The 19,372-nt window shown below is 37.2% G+C and overlaps 1 protein-coding gene across 10 annotated transcripts in view; it reads right to left on the bottom strand.

Annotated features, from left to right (window-relative positions):
* The window catches only part of ehbp1l1a (EH domain binding protein 1-like 1a), a 64,157-nt gene that overhangs the window by 30,299 nt on the left and 14,486 nt on the right, over nucleotides 1-19,372 (bottom strand). For 4 of the 10 annotated variants that reach the window (XM_065275487.2, XM_073812000.1, XM_073812009.1 and 1 more), the window contains exons 7-17: nucleotides 17,393-17,464; nucleotides 13,633-13,875; nucleotides 12,890-13,096; nucleotides 12,485-12,700; nucleotides 11,054-11,599; nucleotides 9,538-9,777; nucleotides 7,300-7,359; nucleotides 7,060-7,198; nucleotides 2,963-3,391; nucleotides 292-2,682; nucleotides 130-195 (exon numbers count right to left, since the gene is read on the bottom strand). In XM_065275487.2, the coding sequence (XP_065131559.1) occupies nucleotides 130-195; nucleotides 292-2,682; nucleotides 2,963-3,391; nucleotides 7,060-7,198; nucleotides 7,300-7,359; nucleotides 9,538-9,777; nucleotides 11,054-11,599; nucleotides 12,485-12,700; nucleotides 12,890-13,096; nucleotides 13,633-13,875; nucleotides 17,393-17,464 (4,609 nt within the window). The remainder of the gene's footprint in view (nucleotides 1-129; nucleotides 196-291; nucleotides 2,683-2,962; nucleotides 3,392-7,059; nucleotides 7,199-7,299; nucleotides 7,360-9,537; nucleotides 9,778-11,053; nucleotides 11,600-12,484; nucleotides 12,701-12,889; nucleotides 13,097-13,632; nucleotides 13,876-17,392; nucleotides 17,465-19,372) is intronic. The other 6 variants (XM_073812003.1, XM_065275488.2, XM_073812001.1 and 3 more) reach the window with 6 other exon arrangements.

Here is a 19,372-nt window from a genome sequence, read left to right as displayed (position 1 = left end):
CCATGAGTTTGAATTTTTGACAGATCAATAGCTACCAATGTTAGATGCAGACGTAAGGTTTTTATGGTAATTAGTGCAAGACAAAACACTGAAGTTCATATTTTGTCTTGTGTTTTCAAAAAAACTCACCTCTTCCCAACAGTCAATAATAGTGGCATGTCTGGTATGGAATGCCACATTCTGCAATGTATGTTCCTGGAAAAGGTGTTAATGGAAAGTATTTTATGCATGTTTCACTTACACAGGACCAGAAAATAAAGGTTTTTATTTTACACAGACACCTAAACTTACCCCCTCTCAAGGATTCCCTTATCTCCTTCCTTGGACGAAAAGTTTATAATCTCCTTGGTCTCCTCTAATACAAATCTATGGTCAGATTTGTTTGGCGAGAAAAGATCTACTTCAACATCTGTCACACCAAGCACTTTTGAATATCCTTGTTTATGGCCATCAAATTGTGTTGACCATAAACAACTATATGTGGATGGAAATCCAGGCACACTTGACTGCCTTGCACAAGATGGCACAGTAGTCATATTTGCCATTTGAAAATTCGACTGATGCACACAGTTTATTAATGAAGTGCCTATTATATTTGACTCATCCTTCAGGATCCGCTTGTACAGAGGCATGTGCCTAAAAGGCCATGTGGCTAAAGATGTCCCATTTCCTAAGTCAAGTGATGGAATACCAGATAATTTAGTACGATGTGGACAACATGTCATAATAGAAACCATATCTGGTACTTTTCCTTTCTTTTTTGGCCCTGGTGCTGATGGGAAGCCAGGCAGTTTAGAACTGGTTGCACAAGATGGTCGCAAAGCTAACATATTTCTTTTGATTGCTTCATCCTTGATTTCCCTGTACTGAGGCAGAACAGGATGTTTGAGTTGACAAAGCCTACTCTTCGGTTTTTCAACCCATAACGGTGTCTCATTTACAAACCACTGAAATTCCACTTTGGATATTTTGCTTGATTGCATTCCAGGTACTATTGAAACTGTGGGGCAAGAAGGGGAAATTAAAACCATGACCAAAGGATGTGCAGAAGGAAAGCCAGTAACACTTGCTTTAGCTGGGCAACATGGCAAAATAGCATGCATTCTAAAACGTTCTTCATCCTGATAAGCAACTTTCTTCTCCTTAGATGGGTTCATTGGTGTTTCTTTTAAACACCTTCTCACCAAAAGAGCATTGTCCTTAAAAGACCAGTTATTTACCATAGCCTTATCAATTTTGCTCATGTTTAAGGAGGATATTCCTGGAGTTTTAGCAATCAGTGGACAGGTTGATAGTGTTCCAGAAATTATTTGGGTTTCAGGTGCAAGCCATGGTGCAGAAGGGGATCCAGGTGTTCTTGCGTGTCTTGGGCAAGATGGTGTTATTGATGCCATTCTCTTATTAGCATTGTTGTCTTGTGGAATCTTATACTGTTCTGGACATTGGTAGATTGAATTACATGGCTGATATGCTAGTGTCTTAATCCAAACTGGTTTCATGTTCTCTGGCCATTCTTTAACGAAATCTGTTTTTGTAAGGATCTGTATAGAAGATAGTCCAGAGACCAAAGTGACTTTTGGGCAGGAAGGTACAAATTTTGTCATGTTGTATGCAATGTCTTGTTTTTGTTTTGGTACAGATGGAAAACCAGGAATTCTTGCTTTTCCTGGGCAAGCTGGCACTATGCTCACAATTCCCCTTAATTGATTAAGATCAATGTCTTCCAAAGGCAAAAGGATGTTCAAATATGACAGATTTCTTTGTGCAATTATTATAGATAAATCATCGTTGGATGGCCACAGTTGGGCACTATTTTGACATGAATTAAGGTCTTTTACAGATGGAAATCCAGCAATGTAGGACACTTTTGGACAACATTGGAAAATACTTGCCATACTCGTTGGTATACCCGGTTTTGGAGCACATGGAAATCCAGGAATCTTGGGTGCTGCTGAGCATGATGGTTTCAATGCAGCCATATTTTTAGCTTTAATTGAGGACATTATCAAACTTTGCTCATTACTTTTCCTAAAATGTCTCTCCCATAATACCAAATTCTTATTACAGTATCCTTCATCTGACCAAATAATTGGATATCTTGAAGGTGAACCAGGCACTAGAGAGACTTTGGGACATGTCCAAAGGAGGCTAACCATGTTGGGGGATTGTTCCATATGAAATAGCAATGATGGAAATCCTGGGATGTTGGCAGTTCTTGGACATGCCGACTGTAGCAACATCATATTCTTCACTGTACTTGTGTTATAAAATGCATATTCCACGTCAAGACATTCTGCTGGTTTCTCTTCCTTAATACACTCATTAAATATTTTTACAGACTCCCAAGCCCTATAGGTCAACCCTTCTGGAAAAGTTAAAGATGGCATTCCTGGTAGCAAAGCAGTTTTGGGACAGGCTGGAAGAAGAAGTGCCATGTTGGGCATAGAAGGAACACGACTGACATCTTCAAAGCATCTTGACACAGCCATACTTTTCATAGCCTCCTCTCCTTCGCTCTTTTTCTTATATTCAGAGGGAAAAATGCTAGCTTCCTGGTTGATCAGCAGCTTGTCTTCAAACAAGTCACCCGTATGATTCTCAGCTGTATCATCAGCCAATACAGATGTTGACCATGGAGACATTTGTGGTGATAAGGGTAGCAAAGCATCCATGCTTGTGGTGCTAAGGAACATTAGATCACAGGTCACAGGTTAGATGTAAAATGGATACGTATAACAAGCAAACGGACAACAACACAAACAATATGCAGACTATATTAATAGAGTATTGCAAGCTTTAAATATAAAAGTTTCAGTTTGTACATGTATGCTAGCGTAATGCATGTAGCTGTATTCTCAAACCTTTAAAACTAAACGCCATCATACAGTATATACACTAGTGTACATGTGAAAACTAAACTGACTAAATTTATGATACAACACGTGTGTCATTCCACACTTACCCCTTATCAAGATGATGTGACTGGGACTTTTCTGGATCAGAATGATGGAGCTTTGTCATACATTCTGAACTTATTGTCTGTTCTTGTATTCTATCCACTTTTTGAACACTACTTATAACATAAGAGGACTCTATCAAGGTCTTGTCTTCATGAGGACCTATCTCATTTGTTGTTTGCATTTGTGCAACTGACTGCGAAACAGCATGCTCAGTAGAGTTCTGTATATTATCTGATGGCATGGACTGGACCACATTTATTGAGGAGGTGAAGACAGAGACCACAGAAGATTCTGGGATAGTTTTGGGGACTACATAGGTGGGCATTCTCTCTGCATCAGACAGTTCTGGTTGTGGCAGCTCAAAATATTTAACATCAGAGACATGAGGTGACATATGGTCATATGGCAGCAAGGAGGCCAAACTCTCTGGCCTAGGAAGAAAAGATCAGGACCGATCAGAACTGTTGATGTTTAATTTAATAAAATGTATTTATTTAAAATAAATATATAGCTATAAAAACTATCGTTATTTTAGATGCCTGCATGCGCAATCATCAGCTTTAAAGTCTATCAAAGTGCCTACAGGCAAAAGCAATAGCATTTGTATAAGCATTTGTATATATACAGTACTGACCTAATCTGAAATGATAGTATTAATCACATGGCCTGTGCTTTTCCCCATAGTGATATGTTTTCAAAAAAAATCATATTATTTCATCTAAAAAGCCACAGCTGATGTATTGTTATAAATAATATACGAAGACCTGATTCACTTTGCTAACCATTAAAAGTAAAAGAGACACATATTTAGTTCCTTTTTAAGCTAACACATAGTTTGTCATGGGTTTGATGTTAGGGAATGCTTTTAATGCATAAGTTCTTTCGGCAACCCATGTTTGAACACCATCCCAAGCACCTCTTAAAGTGACTATGCATCTCATGTTGATCACCCCTCTGGGTGATCCTTTGTGAGTCATAAGGGTTATACAAAGATGCCCTGTACCCTTTCTCTATGAAATCATCACAGTTTCTACCATGGGTCCCACACTTGGGGTGTGTTGCCAGCAAACACACATGAGTGCAGACATTCTGTTAAGCACGAGTTGATGGCCAAAGAGTGGAGACTCCACTCGGAGGTGGCGTGCCAGAAATTCAGCAAGGTGAAAGTGGATCTGTTCGCATCCATCAAGTCGACCAACTGTCTGCTCTGGTTGTTTAACTCACTCTGAACCCATGTAACAGACGTGGCCAAGGCTCCACCTGTAAACCGCTCCCTCTAATTTCTCTGCTCCTCTGTGTTTGCCAAGACCTACTTCATTTTGGCCAGTCTGAGTATGGATTTCAGAACTGATTTTTCTCTAGGACAGTGCTCCTTGGGAGATGCCCATATGGATAGACCATCTGTCTCATGCATGAACCTCAATCCTTCACCCAACCCCTCAGCTCTGAAAACTTCTGATAGGGACAGAACTATGAATTCCAGTCACTCAAACAAGGATGTTGAAACCATTCTTAATACTAGAGCTGCCCTACAAGGAGACTGTAAGACACGGAGACACTTGACCCCAGTCCACTACCAGGCTGGCTCAGAACTTGGATTTACATGGACTATATTGGGACTAGAAGTGCCAAGGCAGGTACAACTCTTACCATTCACCACAGGGGGAGCACCAAACACCATAAAACAAGTGAACATGAACATTGAGATATTAAACACTATATTTACAATATTTAAATGTATAGTTAACTTTATGGCTTCTACAGAGAATATACCACTCAAAATACTAATTTTACTGATTATAAATATGCAAATGCTCATACATTTATTTTTCTCAGTTGATTAGTGCCAACAAAACATGCTTTATTGTGCAAAGTAACTCAAATGTCTATTTAGATTGCTGTACCCACTTTATAAAAAAGAAAACTGTCAGCCAACATCAACCCACATTCATTTGAACCTGCACACATTGGGCCTCATTAATGAAACAAGCATTCAACCAAAAACTAGGTGAACATCTGTGCACACAAGACTTCTATCAAATCTCACGTCAGGTTTTATTTCATGTCTCCAAGTTTTGAGTGTGAAGATTTATGTTTGTTTTACAGTCCGCCTGAAAAAATATAAATATATTTAAAAGATTTTTCACTAATTTACTAATTCTAACTATTTGTTATTTGCAATAGTTTACAGTATGATAATTAGATTTATAAAAATTTGTATGAATTGATGCAAAATATTTAATCATAAAATAAAAAATATACTACACTGTTGTTCATGTGGGCTTTGCAAGTCCTTTGCAAGTTTGACGTTCTTTTATTTCACTTTCAGGCTTTTTCATTTAAACTTGAAAGGTCAAAGTTCAGTATTCATTGAGAACTTACTGTGCATAACTGGATTACTTTCTTCATGTCATAAACTCTGGGTGAGGCTTTATTTATGTGAGTGTAATATATAAAAAAAATTTAAATTTTCATCTGCCTCATTTATGAACATACAATGACATTGGCAGCACACATGAATCACACATGAACCCTGACATAAGATGATATTTATGCATGGATCTGCGCTTGTTTCTACGTTATATTAATAAATGATGATGTTAAAGGTATTGCGGAGGATTTTCTTTTTCCGGGTGGATCATCAAGACTATTGGTCCTCCTCAGAGGCGTCATGCCCATTCAAACTGAGGGGGCACCTGCCCCCTTGGTTTTTTTGAGCCAATGGATTTTGCATCCAACCTCAAAATCAAATAAGCGTCCATTAATCTGTTATTTGACTTTTAATCTGTTAATATGCACAATATTATACATTCTGTGCTGCATCCTTGTCACTTTTCGGAGATTTTCGCCGTTTTGATCGTGTTTTGATCATGTTACATTACTTTTATTCTGGCGGCAGCTGGCGCTGCAGTCAGAGCGCAGCCGCAGACGTCATCAGTGTCTGGGCGCGCTCACGAGGTCTCTGCTGTTGCTGGCTTGCTGCTGCATTTGGCTATCTGAGGAATTAAAACGTGTTAGAAACGCTCACAACATTTCCAAACCCCAGTACGGTAATGTGCAGTTAACCTTCTCTGTGTAGAAAATGTATGGTTTTAAATGTGACCGTCTCAACGTTATATTAGCAGAGATTCATCTTCTTGGCACAACGCCAAAGTTCGCCAAAGTTCACGCGGGCGCGGAATCTCACATGCTCACATGAGGTAAAATTTAATGCAAAAATCCGTTCCTCTAATAATTTTATCTAAACATATTTTTTAAAATCATTATTGAACATTAAAATCAATCACGTGGCTATAGCTTATGTCATTTTCGTTGTTTATATACTTTATGGATTTAAAATTACATTAATTTTATATGATAATGTAGTTGTTGTGCAAAATGCATTAATTACACAATTAAACAAGCCATTAAGACTTAAATAAAACATGCCGTTTCAGATGTGAATATGATGCAAATGTGTCATTATTCCGATTGAATAGTATTTGATATGAAAGTTAGTCATCACTTTTATTTTGGAGGTTTTTGCATGAAAGCAGGGGTTTTCAGATTGTTAGAAATGTAAGTGCCATGGAAAAGACTGAAAGCTCTATAATATTTCGTTTGATGTCTGTGTATGCACAAATTTCTGTGAGCTGTTGACACTGTGCCCCCTTAAAAAAAATTGGTGCATGACGCCCCTGGTCCTCCTAGTTGTCAATCAGGAGTGTTGCGCAATTGCATTTCTAAAATTCGATAAAAATCCTCCGCTATACCTTTAACATACATTTTAAAAACAACAAAGAGCAAAACTTTTACATGCACACATTACTCTCTGTTTGTGCCTTTAAAGGTTATTTACAAACTTTCATCAAATAATTTAGTTTATAAAAGAACACAATGCTGCATGTAAAGCATTATTAGCCAATAATATAGAGGTGCACAAATGTTAGTGTTCAGTTATAGTGTCTATGTGAACACTACATACAGTCACCCACTGTAGCAAACACAACTGGTGTATCACATACAACAGTGAAAATGTCATTTTTTCTCTCCAGTGCAGCAGCTGGCATTAATGTAAATCATTCTGGAAGCATCACTCAGTTATCTGCATCTTACTCACCTTTTTGCAGGCCTTACAACCTCAAGTCCAAAAACAGGTTGCTGCTTGTCAAAACTGATGTTTGGTCTTTGGTTGCCTCCAGTTTTGGAAGGGTGAGGTTCATGGTTTTGAGGAACATCAAGTTCAGTGTCTGCATCCTCTTTGGTGTTGGAAAATACACAAAATAACTATTATGTCAATTAAGAAGGTAAAAAAGATAAAAGAATAAACGTTTGATACAAAGCTGTAGTGTATACTCACCAGAACACACTGTATTTGGATATTCCTCCTCTGTTAATACACTTAAATGTCTGTGTTTCTCTGAAACAAATCAAAATATAATGCACACAAGGGTAAGATATTGTTCAGATAGAAAATGCATTTTCCACTACAAAATAACACAGCACACAATGTGGTATGGACAGGCAGTTGAGCTGTCATGCATGCCAGCTGTTCTCAAAGACTTCCAGGTCAAGTAGCACCTACAGTATAACGAAATCTGAACATTAATCTAATCTCCATTCATGTTCTCTCAAATGTTTATCAGCACTGGCCTGGGCAAGTTAATATCTTTTTGACTAAAGTTGACTAAAGACTGCAATCATTAAACACACTATACCATAAGATTATTTTTATTAGTATTACGTTAAATAATAACTGGGGATCATTGGGGCTGCTAGGGTGACCACCCATACCAGTTTGCGTCGTTCTGCACAGCTTTGGACCCTTTCTTACACCTGGTGCAATGCGACATCAGCGTGCAGCAACATGCCAAATGTTAAAAATGTAAAGGATTATTAATTGTGTACATTATAAAGATAAAAATGTCTACATGTCATAAAGGGCAGTCATTGCATGTATCAAAATTACTTATTTGTAGTAATGACGAATAAAAGCATTGGTATATTTGTAGCAAAAGCTAAAAATGTGTATAGTTCAAAATTATATATTTTTACTGGCAAAAATCAATAAGAGTATATTTTTTTTGCACAGTCAAATTCCAATTTTTTTAAAGTGTAGCCACTATTTAACAGCAACATGTCAAAAGCAGCAACCCCGCTCACACAAATATGAGCTTTTGACTTCATGGGCCGCTGCCAGAACCGACAGGCAGATCAAATTAAAGTACCACGAGAGCGATTCTGTGATGGCCGTCTCTTTCCATCTTGTGAATAAAACACACAAACAAACTCTTTTTATAAGTTTGCACTCAGCTACTTGAAAATGTTATGACTTTTCAGACAACAACTATATCACAAAATTGCTGCAGTCCTGGTCCTCAACCTTTAAAAAATCTGTAGCCTGTATTTATTTTTTAAAGACAAAGTTTAAATGTAACACCCACATTGTCCCACACAAACTTAGTACTTATCCCACATTTGGTTTGTTGGATGGTGGTCACCCTAGGGGCTGCTAAACCCACCTTCAAATGCTAATTTAAATTGCATATATTTTGACCACTTTTTCGTTTGTGGTGTGCCATTTTCATCCTATTTACTTGCATTATCTGTTTGCATGCAACCAATAAACAGGTAAAAATGTGGGCTTTATGTGGGTCTTACAAATGCAGAAATATATTTTACAATTTTAATCCAACATTAGAAATAAAATATGAAACAGCACTTTTAATAAAACCTGTCTATCTAGATTTCAGTAGAGTACATTTCCAGATTTATAAAGACCATATCTGACAACATACCACATACCACTGAGAATTACTGTTTTTTAAAAGCAAAATTTTGTTTAAAAAGATTAAAAAGTTTATTATTGTTTCATATGCTACCTGACACCATAATTTATCATCCAAACCATGTGTTTTAAGATACTGCACACTCCAGATGCCATAGATTTTTTGTTTCTGCCAGTTGGTGCTCATCCTCCATGCGCCCCTCATACCTAAACCCCCTGCCATGCACATTAAGAAAAATCGGGAAAAAAAATTATAATGCAAGTAATGTATGCAAGCAATGGCAAAGTGTAAAACAGGTCTCACCAGCTCAAGGTTTAAAGCTGTAATCTGTAACTTTTTTGGTTGAAATAAAAATGAAAGTACATTAAGTACATAAAGTACAGTGTTTGAAAATCCTTACTACTTACGGATTTACAATAAGCTCAAAATAATAAATCTGAAAATGATTTTGTGATGATTTTGTGGAAAATGTCAGGTTGACATCATCCATCTTAGCATTGTTACGAGATACCCTTAAACAGAAAGAAGAGGACTCTGCTTAATGCATGTGTGGGTGCTGAAGATGGGGAAGTCATGTAAACACATCAAATTAATAAGTCCTTATTTAATACCTGTCAATACCCCAATACAACAACAGTTACAGACTGCAGCTATAAAACAAGCCTTTATGTCTTAAATGCAGGAAGTTCTGTTTATTATTTGTATGTTCACAATTTGCTGTGAAACAACAAAACATATTCATAAAACAAACAAACTCAACAAACACACAATAAGAATGGAGCATATAACAGGTTCTGGTCAACATGTACCTGTGACTGAGTCAGAAATGAAGCCAATATCTGAGGATGCAGTGGAGGATTGGTTATAAATGTGGGAATCAGTGGGTTTAAAACAGAGTGAAGAAAGATTGACAGGAGAAAAAGGAGAGCTAGGTGCTTCCACTGGAAAGGGGGCTATAGGTCTACGCACATAAGGTCGAATCACTGTGGGCACAACCTGATGCCTCCATTCAAACGTCTGGACCCCTTGAAAAGGGTCTGAGGTCAACACTGACCAATGGGGAAAGAGGATAGAAAAAGAAGACAGGATAGTTACAAAAGAAGAGTAGAAAGATAGAAATATCTATTTGTTTGTGGAAAAGTTAGTATAAGAATGTACAAATTCTGTCATCATTTACTCAGCCTTATGTATAGAGCTCAAAACCTGTATAATTTTACAACCAAACCATTGTTATAATTGTGTTGAAGACATAAGACACTTTTTGAAGGATGTTCTTATGTTGCTGTTTAAATATAATGAAAGTGGACAGTGATTTTTAGTGTTGCTCACAAAAAAGCAGATTAAAAAACTTTCATATATACTTCTAAGCAATCGTTTCAACTATTACCAAGGTTAACATATCCCTGCACTACAAATTATTAAAGCGTCTATAACTCACACTGTTTCTGCATATCTGATGTTAATCAGAGTAGTATTACATCCTTCATATCTCCGAGAGGAGTTACTAGCTGCGGGAGGAGCGAATCCGAGTCAACACTTTATGCAACACTGACTGGATAACTTATGATTCACTACATGTTAGTGTCGTTTATATAATATGCACTTACGTGCCTATTTCCAACAAAACACAGAAGTCTTACTTAACTATATCAACTGTCTCCATAATGCTGGCTTTCTTCACATCCAAAAACCAACTTTCATGTCATTTTTGAGTTTGATATAAAACAAAGCTGTCGCGTGAAGTGATGCCTTTAAAACAAAGCTGTCGCGTGAAGTGACTTGCCTGTGACTTGCTTCGCCCTGTTGAGTGGCAAAACATTCAACAAAATGTCTGGTTTTCATAACGGCTGCGGCTGACAATAATCAGCTTAAATTGAATTTAGTCGGCGTTAACAGTGACCCTAACAACACATGTGAATATATATTTAAAGTCAGCGATGGCAAAATTCCATCCAAGTGCAAAAATAAACTAATTACAGTACAATTTAAATTACCGTCTGTTGAATTTAGTTGTATGGACCATTTATACGCTCATTTTTTGTATATGACATTTTCTGTTCCACAGAAAGAAGAAAATTATACAGGTTTAGAAAACATGTGAGTTAACACTGACAATGTAAATATTTTTGGGTAAGCTATTCCTCACAAAGTTAATTGTACAACTGAGGATTAGAAAAACACTGTCACAATACTCATGCTACATTGAAAGAGCATAAACTACCACAACACTTTGGCAATGTATGATTTCATCTTAATCTCAAAAGATGAACACTGTTTATTTTAATACATTAACACATGCTAACATGCTAAATGTTTGCTTGCTACCTGACTCGGAGACAACAGGTGGAGCAACCACAGGCCCAACATCAGGAGAGGAACAAATCGGTGTATCAGAAATGGTGCGAAGAACAGATGACAAGAAAGCAGAAACACATGGTTTTGGGGTAGATGAAGAACTAGATGGTATAGCAGGGGCAATTGCAGAGAAAGCAAATGAGGCTGAAAGAGGGGAGATGCTGGCAGTTGGGAGGATTTGAGTGCAAGGGGTAGAGGCAGAAACCGTGTTGAGTATCTCAGAGGATGAAACAACAATGGGAGATGTTACAGCAGAGTTGGGGGTAACAGTAAAGGGCACATGTTTTATTGGTTGGGGAACCACGAGGGAAGGAGAATGCACATGGGATGAAGATAAAGCAGGCAGAGGGGCATCCATTAGGAAAGTGGTTTGTGCAGGAAAATAGGAGGCAGTTGAGGCTGAGTGGCACGTTGGCTGCAAGTCCTGCATAGGGTTAATATGTTCTGCTGAGGTAGAGGGAACAGGGCACAGAGCAGGCTGCAGTTTGGGAGACCTCCACTCTCTTTGCCAAGAGGCTGAATTGAAACATGAGAAACAATAAATGTTGATTAAAGTCAATGGATTAAAACAATAGAACGGACAAAGAGCGAGGACAAAGAGGCAAAAAATAGAAAAAAATGTTAGTTTTGACAAAAAAACAGAAAAGAAGTAAACTTTAAAAAAAGAGCCTTTTGAATTAAGTTTTGTGTTTTCAATTGCAACAGGATGTTTGGGTGTGAAATACATTTAATAGACTTTTTATGTAGAAATTCTCTTTGATTTGTATAACTATAGGTGATATTTATAATTTAGAGTATGGGACATTTCTGTTGGACATAAGGAGTGACCATTCATCCACTTTCTCAAAAGTTAAGGAAAAAATCGTATTGTGTGTATTTGCTACAATTATTCAACCGTTTAAGGTACATATATAGATGGCCTCAAAGAGGAATATATAGATAATATTGTGTAAAAGCCTCTGAACTACAAACTTTGTTTTCATAGGGTTTTTAGCATTGATCTGCATCTATTGCAGTTCACAATTAAAGGGCCCATATTATGCAAAATCTCCTTTTACAATGTGTTTGGACATAAATGTGTTGGCAGTTGGTAAACACAACCACCCTACAATAATAAAATCCTCCCACTTCTCCATTTTTAATCCCCATTAAACCAAAGCAGTCTTATTAGAAATGCTGTTTTGTTTTTCTTGATAATGTGATGTCACACAAACCCCTGCCCAAAGACACTGACTGACTGGTTAACTTTACCCAAAAGCTTTTCTAATTGTGTTGTTTGCAAATTGTGGAGCTAAAGATACTACTGTCCCAGACTGTATTCACAGGAATCAGATCTATTTTTAATCGGGTTTAATATTCTGCAACATTAACTTATAATGTATTATAATGCTTAAAATGTACCTGTCTCTGTGGCACAGGGCATACTTGTAGGCTTTGTGAGGGCAGAACCTGGCTCAGCCAATGAGGTGCGATATATTTTTGAGGGCCGTGTTAGAGTCATGGAATTATTTGAGGAACCAAAGTCAGAGAGGGCAGGGTCAGGAGTAGAAGGGGAAGATGGAAAAGAAGGGAAACTATGAGGTCTCCTGGATTTGCCTTGAGCAGAAGAAAGTTTGGCTAGGAGAAAAAAAGACAGAGTGAGAAAAATGAAGAAAATGAAGAAATGAAACTAGATTTTAGGCAACACATGGAATGAGATACACATATGAAAAGAGCAAAAGTAAAATGCACAGTTAAGCATCGATGACACAATTAGAAGCTGCTGCAACCATGCAACCATCTATTGTAATCAGAATTACTCATTACCTGTGTGGGTAATATCCGGCAATGGTGTCTGCTGAGGGGACGAGCATGTTTGAGCAGAGCAAATAGGAAAAGGGGGTATTGTAAGCCCAGGAGGAGAAGTGATGGGTAGCATGTGAGGTGCTACAGCACCCTCAGCAGAACCAGTGGTTTCAATTTGCTCAGAATTTACAAGACCCCTGCAGGGCCTTCGGGGGACAGATACAGCAACTTAAATGAAGAAGGAAAATGAAAGCAGACAGATATAGAGAAAAAGTCATAATTACAAGTACAGCTATGTTTGCGTTACTTGTGCTGTGTGCGTAAAAAAGCCAGTACAAATAACACAGTTCACTTTTTTAGATCAAGACATAACAGAACATGAAGTGAAAGCATAAGAAGCTGAAAATATATCCAGTGTGGTGAACACATTCACAGGGTGCTACAGCAGTTACTATGGGGATGAGGAGGACTCTACAACATCAACCATAAAATGTTTTTGTTGGAATTCAAATCTGTTTAATAGGGCAGTTTTCAAAAAAAAAAAAACGTATTATATTTGAGTAACAGACTTAAAAATACAATATTTAGCAATCCATGACACTTATCATACTTATATTCTGTCATACATACAAGAAAAATGTGCTTAAAACAGAGAGGGATAAGTAAGAGGAAGATCTATGAGTTATACGTATGAGCACAGTGCAATAGAGGGTGACTAGCACATCTCTGTGATCATCTGATGCATTGCAGCCGGTGGATTGTACCTGAGCCTGCTGGAGGCTGGAAGATTCTGGGCAGGGCCGGTGGATGGGCTCGCATGAATGCAGGTATAGTGAAGGCGTAGGGTGAGGGGCGTGTCTGCGGACCACTGCCAGCAGCATGAAGGGGTTGGATACAGGAAGTGGAGAGGGGTTTGGCAATAGGGTCAGGTGCAGTGCATGACAGGGGGCGGAGTGGAACGTTTGGTGTAATGAAGGTACAATTTGTTCCCTCCATTTTAGAATGATCTGAGGATGATGATGACGATGATGAAAAGGGAGAATCAGATAATAAAGAGAATGTTAGGATGGATGTGTAGGAACTAAAACACCTTTTCACACATGAAATAGTTAACCCCAGGATATTTTTAACATTTTATTTGCATATCTGCGGTGTCATGATTGAATAAATAAAGCTTTGACAGACTGACTGAATTAAAATAGCACAACGCTTTAAATAACTGATTTTCTCACGCTTTTGCATCAGTGACAAAACATGTCACCAAGCACATCTATCTTAGCTCCTTGGATATATTTTTACAACATTTCAGGAGATTGCCATAACCTTTAACAATATTTTTCATATTTTCCTTAAAATGGTGAAATGACTGTTTACACAACATGCACATTTGGCATCGCAATGTGGGTTAAGCGCTGTAAGAGTGGTTCCTAACCCATGGTAAAATATATAACACCACTTCCAAATTACAAGCATAAAACGCTACTTAACCTGTGGTTAAAGCAGGGTTTAGAACGAAAATAACCCGGGGTTAAGCACAGTGTGAAAAGCCAAACGAGTGATAGCAAGCCAAAAATGATATAGAGAAGAAAATGGATAAGTGAAACAAAAAAAGATGTCAGATGCAGAAACACAAATAGCTTATGGCCACTGGTATGCTGAGGTCATGGGAAAGTGTTACGCAATTGCATCCCCAATCTAACAGATATAAAACAGGCCTAAAAATCGGTCTATCCATAAATGGATTTGAAACTGTATTTGTTGAGCTCTGATAACCTATTCAAGGGCATCTGATGGATTTAGACTATACATTTTTAAGTTTAAATAATATTAGAATAAATATAAGTCCCACCCTGTCTGGTGAGTACACCAGCAGTGTAGAACTAACTCCAGTGATTTTACTGTGCACAAACAAAGTAATAAAAAATGTAACTTATAGTAACCATCTAAACAGTTTAAAGGAATATTCAATTTTCTTAAAAGAAAAATCCAGATAATTTACTCACCACAATGTTATCCAAAATGTTGATGTCTTTCTTTGTTCAGTCGAGATGAAATTATGTTTTTTGAAGAAAACATTGCAGGATTTTTCTCATTTTAATGGACTTTAATAGACACCAACAATTAATACTTTATTCAACACTTAACAGTTTTTTTCAACGGAGTTTCAAAGGACTATAAACAATCCCAAACGAGGCATAAGGGTCTTATCTAGCAAAACGATTGTCATTTTTGACAAGAAAAATAACAAATATACACTTTTAAAGCACAACTTTTCGTTTAGCTCCGGTCCAGCGCGACCTAACGTAAATGCGAAGTGACGTAGGGAGGTCACGTGTTACATATATAAAACGCACATTTGCGGACCATTTTAAACAATAAACTGACACAAAGACATTAATTAGTATCAGTTGACATACAACAACGTAGGAACGGTCCTCTATCACCACATTTGTAAACACTTGGGAGGTGTTTCGCGTTCGTCCTCTGTGACCTCTTGACGTGATGACGTATTGCGTCGGGTCACGCTAGCGCATGACGACCAGATCTAAACGAGAAGTTGTGCTTTAAAAGTGGATATTTGTTATTTTTATTGTCAAAAATGACAATCGTTTTGCTAGATAAGACACTTATGCATCGTTTGGGATTGTTTATAGTCCTTTGAAACTCCGTTGAAAAAACTGTTAAGTGTTGAGTTAAGTGGTGGTGTCCATTAAAGTCCATTAAAATGAGAAAAATCCTGCAATGTTTTCCTCAAAAAACATAATTTCTTCTCGACTGATCAAAGAAAGACATCAACATTTTGGATGACATGGTGGTGAGTAAATTATCTGGATTTTTCTTTTAAGAAAATGGAATATTCCTTTAATCCGGTTCTCTGATCTCATTGGACGAGAGAGGGCATCAGAATGGAACAGCATTGCGACGAAGCATTTCTGCATCCTGTTACTCCATAGTAACATACAAACTATGAAAAGTTTATTGTTTTTCCAAATGGAAATATCAAGGAAGATGCAAATAATAGCAGCCACTCGGTCACAGTCTGTCTTTCTATCTGCACTTGCAATCATGCTATTAGTGGAGTATATCAGCAGTATTACCTGTGGCTTGTTGCTGGGTGGTATTCCTTGTACATTACAAGTTCAACATATAATAGGGCTGTCAAAATACGCAAATTCATTTTAACACCACTAACTTTATTAACGCGCGATTAACGCAATGCACAATTTCAGTTTGACACTTGGTCTAGCCCATAGTTGGATAAATTAAAATGCAGCCATGTGCAGTAAATGTGACATGTGTTGTCTAAATGAGTTGATGGTTTTCATAAAAATAAGAACATTAAGCCCTCGTCTAGCGATCCCAATGCTCTAAATAGTCATTAAGCATCTTAAATTATCTTTTTTTGTATGATTTCTAAGAGGTGTACCCTCCTAAATGCTTAACTAATATTAAAGGATGGTTGTCCATCCACTTGTGCGTCTGAGATTTATATTAAACATATACACAGAATTTCAATTTAAAAATCTGTTTTGACAAGAATTCACGCAGATATAATCTGTTATGTTTTATATGGTTAACTACTGAGAAAAATATCTGATGTGTAACATTATATTAGATCTGCATTACATTAGATCTTAAGGCTGTCTGTCTAAATGTCAATAAAAAAATAAAAAGTTTGACCTATATTAAAAAATTTTTGACTGTGTGTGTGTGCTAAATCTATTAGTTTTAGACATGAACAAGTCCTTTAAAAAACACATCTACTGTCTTTGAAACATGTTTACATTCTTTGTGCTCCATGCTGTGTACACTCTAAAAAGGATGTGTTAATTTTAACACATTGTTTTGTGTTAAACTATTTAACACATTATGGGGCGGTTTCACGGACAGGGATAAGACCAGTCCTAGACTAAAATAAATGTAAGAGCGCTCCAAACTGAGAACATATTGCACTGACATATCTTAAAATACATCAGTGCCCTCTGTTTTGCCTCAAAATGCACACAAATAATGTTTTTAGTAAGACAGGTTTGTTAAAACTAGTTATATTTACTATTTAAACTAAGGCTTAGTCCTGGTTTAAGCTAATCCATGTCTGGGAAACCACCCCATGTGTTATTTTAACACATTACATTTTAAGAAACTTGAAGTGTTAAATTTAGGTAAATTTAGAACAGATAATAGTGTGCGATTAATTTGCGATTAATCACGAGTTAACTCATGATAATCAAGCGATTAATCTATATTAAATATTTTAATTAATTGACGGCCCTACTATATAAATAAACATACATTTATAAAAATATAAATAATTATATATGTACTGTATATGTTGTAAAATATATCATTATTGTGACATAAATTGCAAATATAATTAAAACAAACTGTTTTTGGACATACCACCCACCCATTTTGTGGCCTCATGCATACGGCCCAAGCACAACCATAAATAACTATAATGTACTAATGTTTGTAAAAAGATACAGTTTAAGTGTTTAAAATAAACACAGCACTATTAGATACCTGTGTCAGAGGGGCCTGTGTCTACAGCAGGTCTCCAGGCCTTGTCGTGTATTCTAGCAGAGGGATGAGGAGCTGACAACAGAGTGAAAGATCAGAGCACAAGACGAAAAAGGAACGTAAAAGACAGACAATATAAGAAAAGGCAGAGAAAAGCATATCTGAAGACTAGAAAGATAATGAGATTAGAAAATGAGAGATGCTATTTTTAAAGCCACCCTCCAGAAAATGCCCAGTGTGCTCCAATTGGTCAGCTTTCACAAATCAATTGTGAGAAAGAAAGTTTGTACTGTGAGCAACAGAGGTCTACCATGAATATCAGTCACAATATTACCATTTGTAAACAAACAGGTAATCCATCCCCACACTTAGAAACTTTTGAAAACAGTAAGAACAACAAATAATCTGCAGAAGTCTATAAAACTATATTATTCATACTTTGCTGGAACCACCTGGTTGATAGGGGAATGACAAAAACTCTCTGGAAGGGAGGGTAGACTGCCCTAACAACCATTGGTGTTAACCCCTAACAACCACTGACAAAGAGTCCAACATTGTGGAATTAACAATTTAAGTCTGTTAAAGGCTCCTTCACAGTCTCGCCAATTCAGTGTGGAGATCAGGAAAAGGCTGGAGTAATTTTTTTTTTTTTTTGAGGGGGTGAGGAGTTTGACCAGGCCACCAGTCAGGAAGCACTTGTCCAGTTTACTACAAGGTATTTCCTGGTTTACTTGTGGATAATCAGTAGCTAAGATTGTTTAGATTAGATATGATATATGAACAAAGATAATGGTGTTTTCAGACCTGAGCCTTTGTTTCGGAACCTGGTGCATTTTCTCTCTTGGTTCGGTTTGTTTAGGCATATGTGAACACGGCAATCACGCTTGGATCTGCACCAAAACAACAGTTCTGAGACTGCATGAACCAGGTGATCTTAGCCCGATTGCATTTTTAAAACAATTTTACATCTCCAATTTACCTCACCTTCATATTTTTGGACTGTGGAAAGAAACCAGAGTACTGTATCTGAAGTAAACCCAGGCTGACTCATGGAAAACATGGAAAATCCACAAAGAAAAACCTCCTAACCCAGTCGGGGCTTAAACCAGGGGACCTTCTTGCTGTGAGCCAACAGTGCTACCCAATGAGCCCCTCATTGTACAATATTGTGTACAATATCGTGTACTTCTCGTTAGTCTAAAAACAGCTTTAATTGAACCCAAACTGCCAAAACACTTCATGTAGGTGCATGACCCAAGCTGGACTCTAGCAGCTCTTATATGTCAGTAGCATGTGCACCGCTCCCTGCAGCGAACAGTGGAACTTGAAGAGTATTCATTGCTTTATGTAATAAGCAAGTTCTGTTCAAATATGATGAGCATTTGTTTTCTGCCCATCTGCTCATCATACTCTACATTAATGGCAGTTGTTGACTTCTTTTTTTGAGGGCGCACGATGCTAAGTTCGTCACAAAATATATGTAGCCCGTCATGTGTGTGGTTTGTAATTTCAAGTAAGCCTATGTGCATCACATGTCTTGTCAAAATAAGTGCCTGCTGCAAACGCGTCTAAAGGGTTTATGATAAAAGAGACGATCGCGTTTGCCAGATACTCTCACAATCTAATGGCATATGTAATCAGAGTTTATTGTTAAGGGAGTGTCTTGCGTGTATTTTGTGAATGTGAGCATCTCTTTTATCATAAACGGTTTTGATTATAAAAGGCACTTATTTTGACAAAACATTTTGATGCACATGGTTCACATGACGCAAAAAAATCGCATCCTTTAAAAACCACAGCTCTACATGTAGCATGCTGTTTGGATTTGTTGACAAAGTATTTCATTCATGTTACTTTGATATGTATAATTTAATTTATTTAACTAATTAATTGCCCAGTTCAGTTATCTTTCAGGTACACATCTTTATCTTGCTACCATGATGGTATATTAAGAAAACTAATTATAAACATGTGTAACCATCT

The sequence above is a fragment of the Paramisgurnus dabryanus genome, chromosome 2 (genome assembly GCF_030506205.2).
Source record: "Paramisgurnus dabryanus chromosome 2, PD_genome_1.1, whole genome shotgun sequence".
NCBI lineage: Eukaryota > Metazoa > Chordata > Actinopteri > Cypriniformes > Cobitidae > Paramisgurnus > Paramisgurnus dabryanus.
The sequence above is the reverse complement of the archived record's forward strand: the minus strand, read 5'-3'. Positions and strand labels throughout refer to the sequence as shown.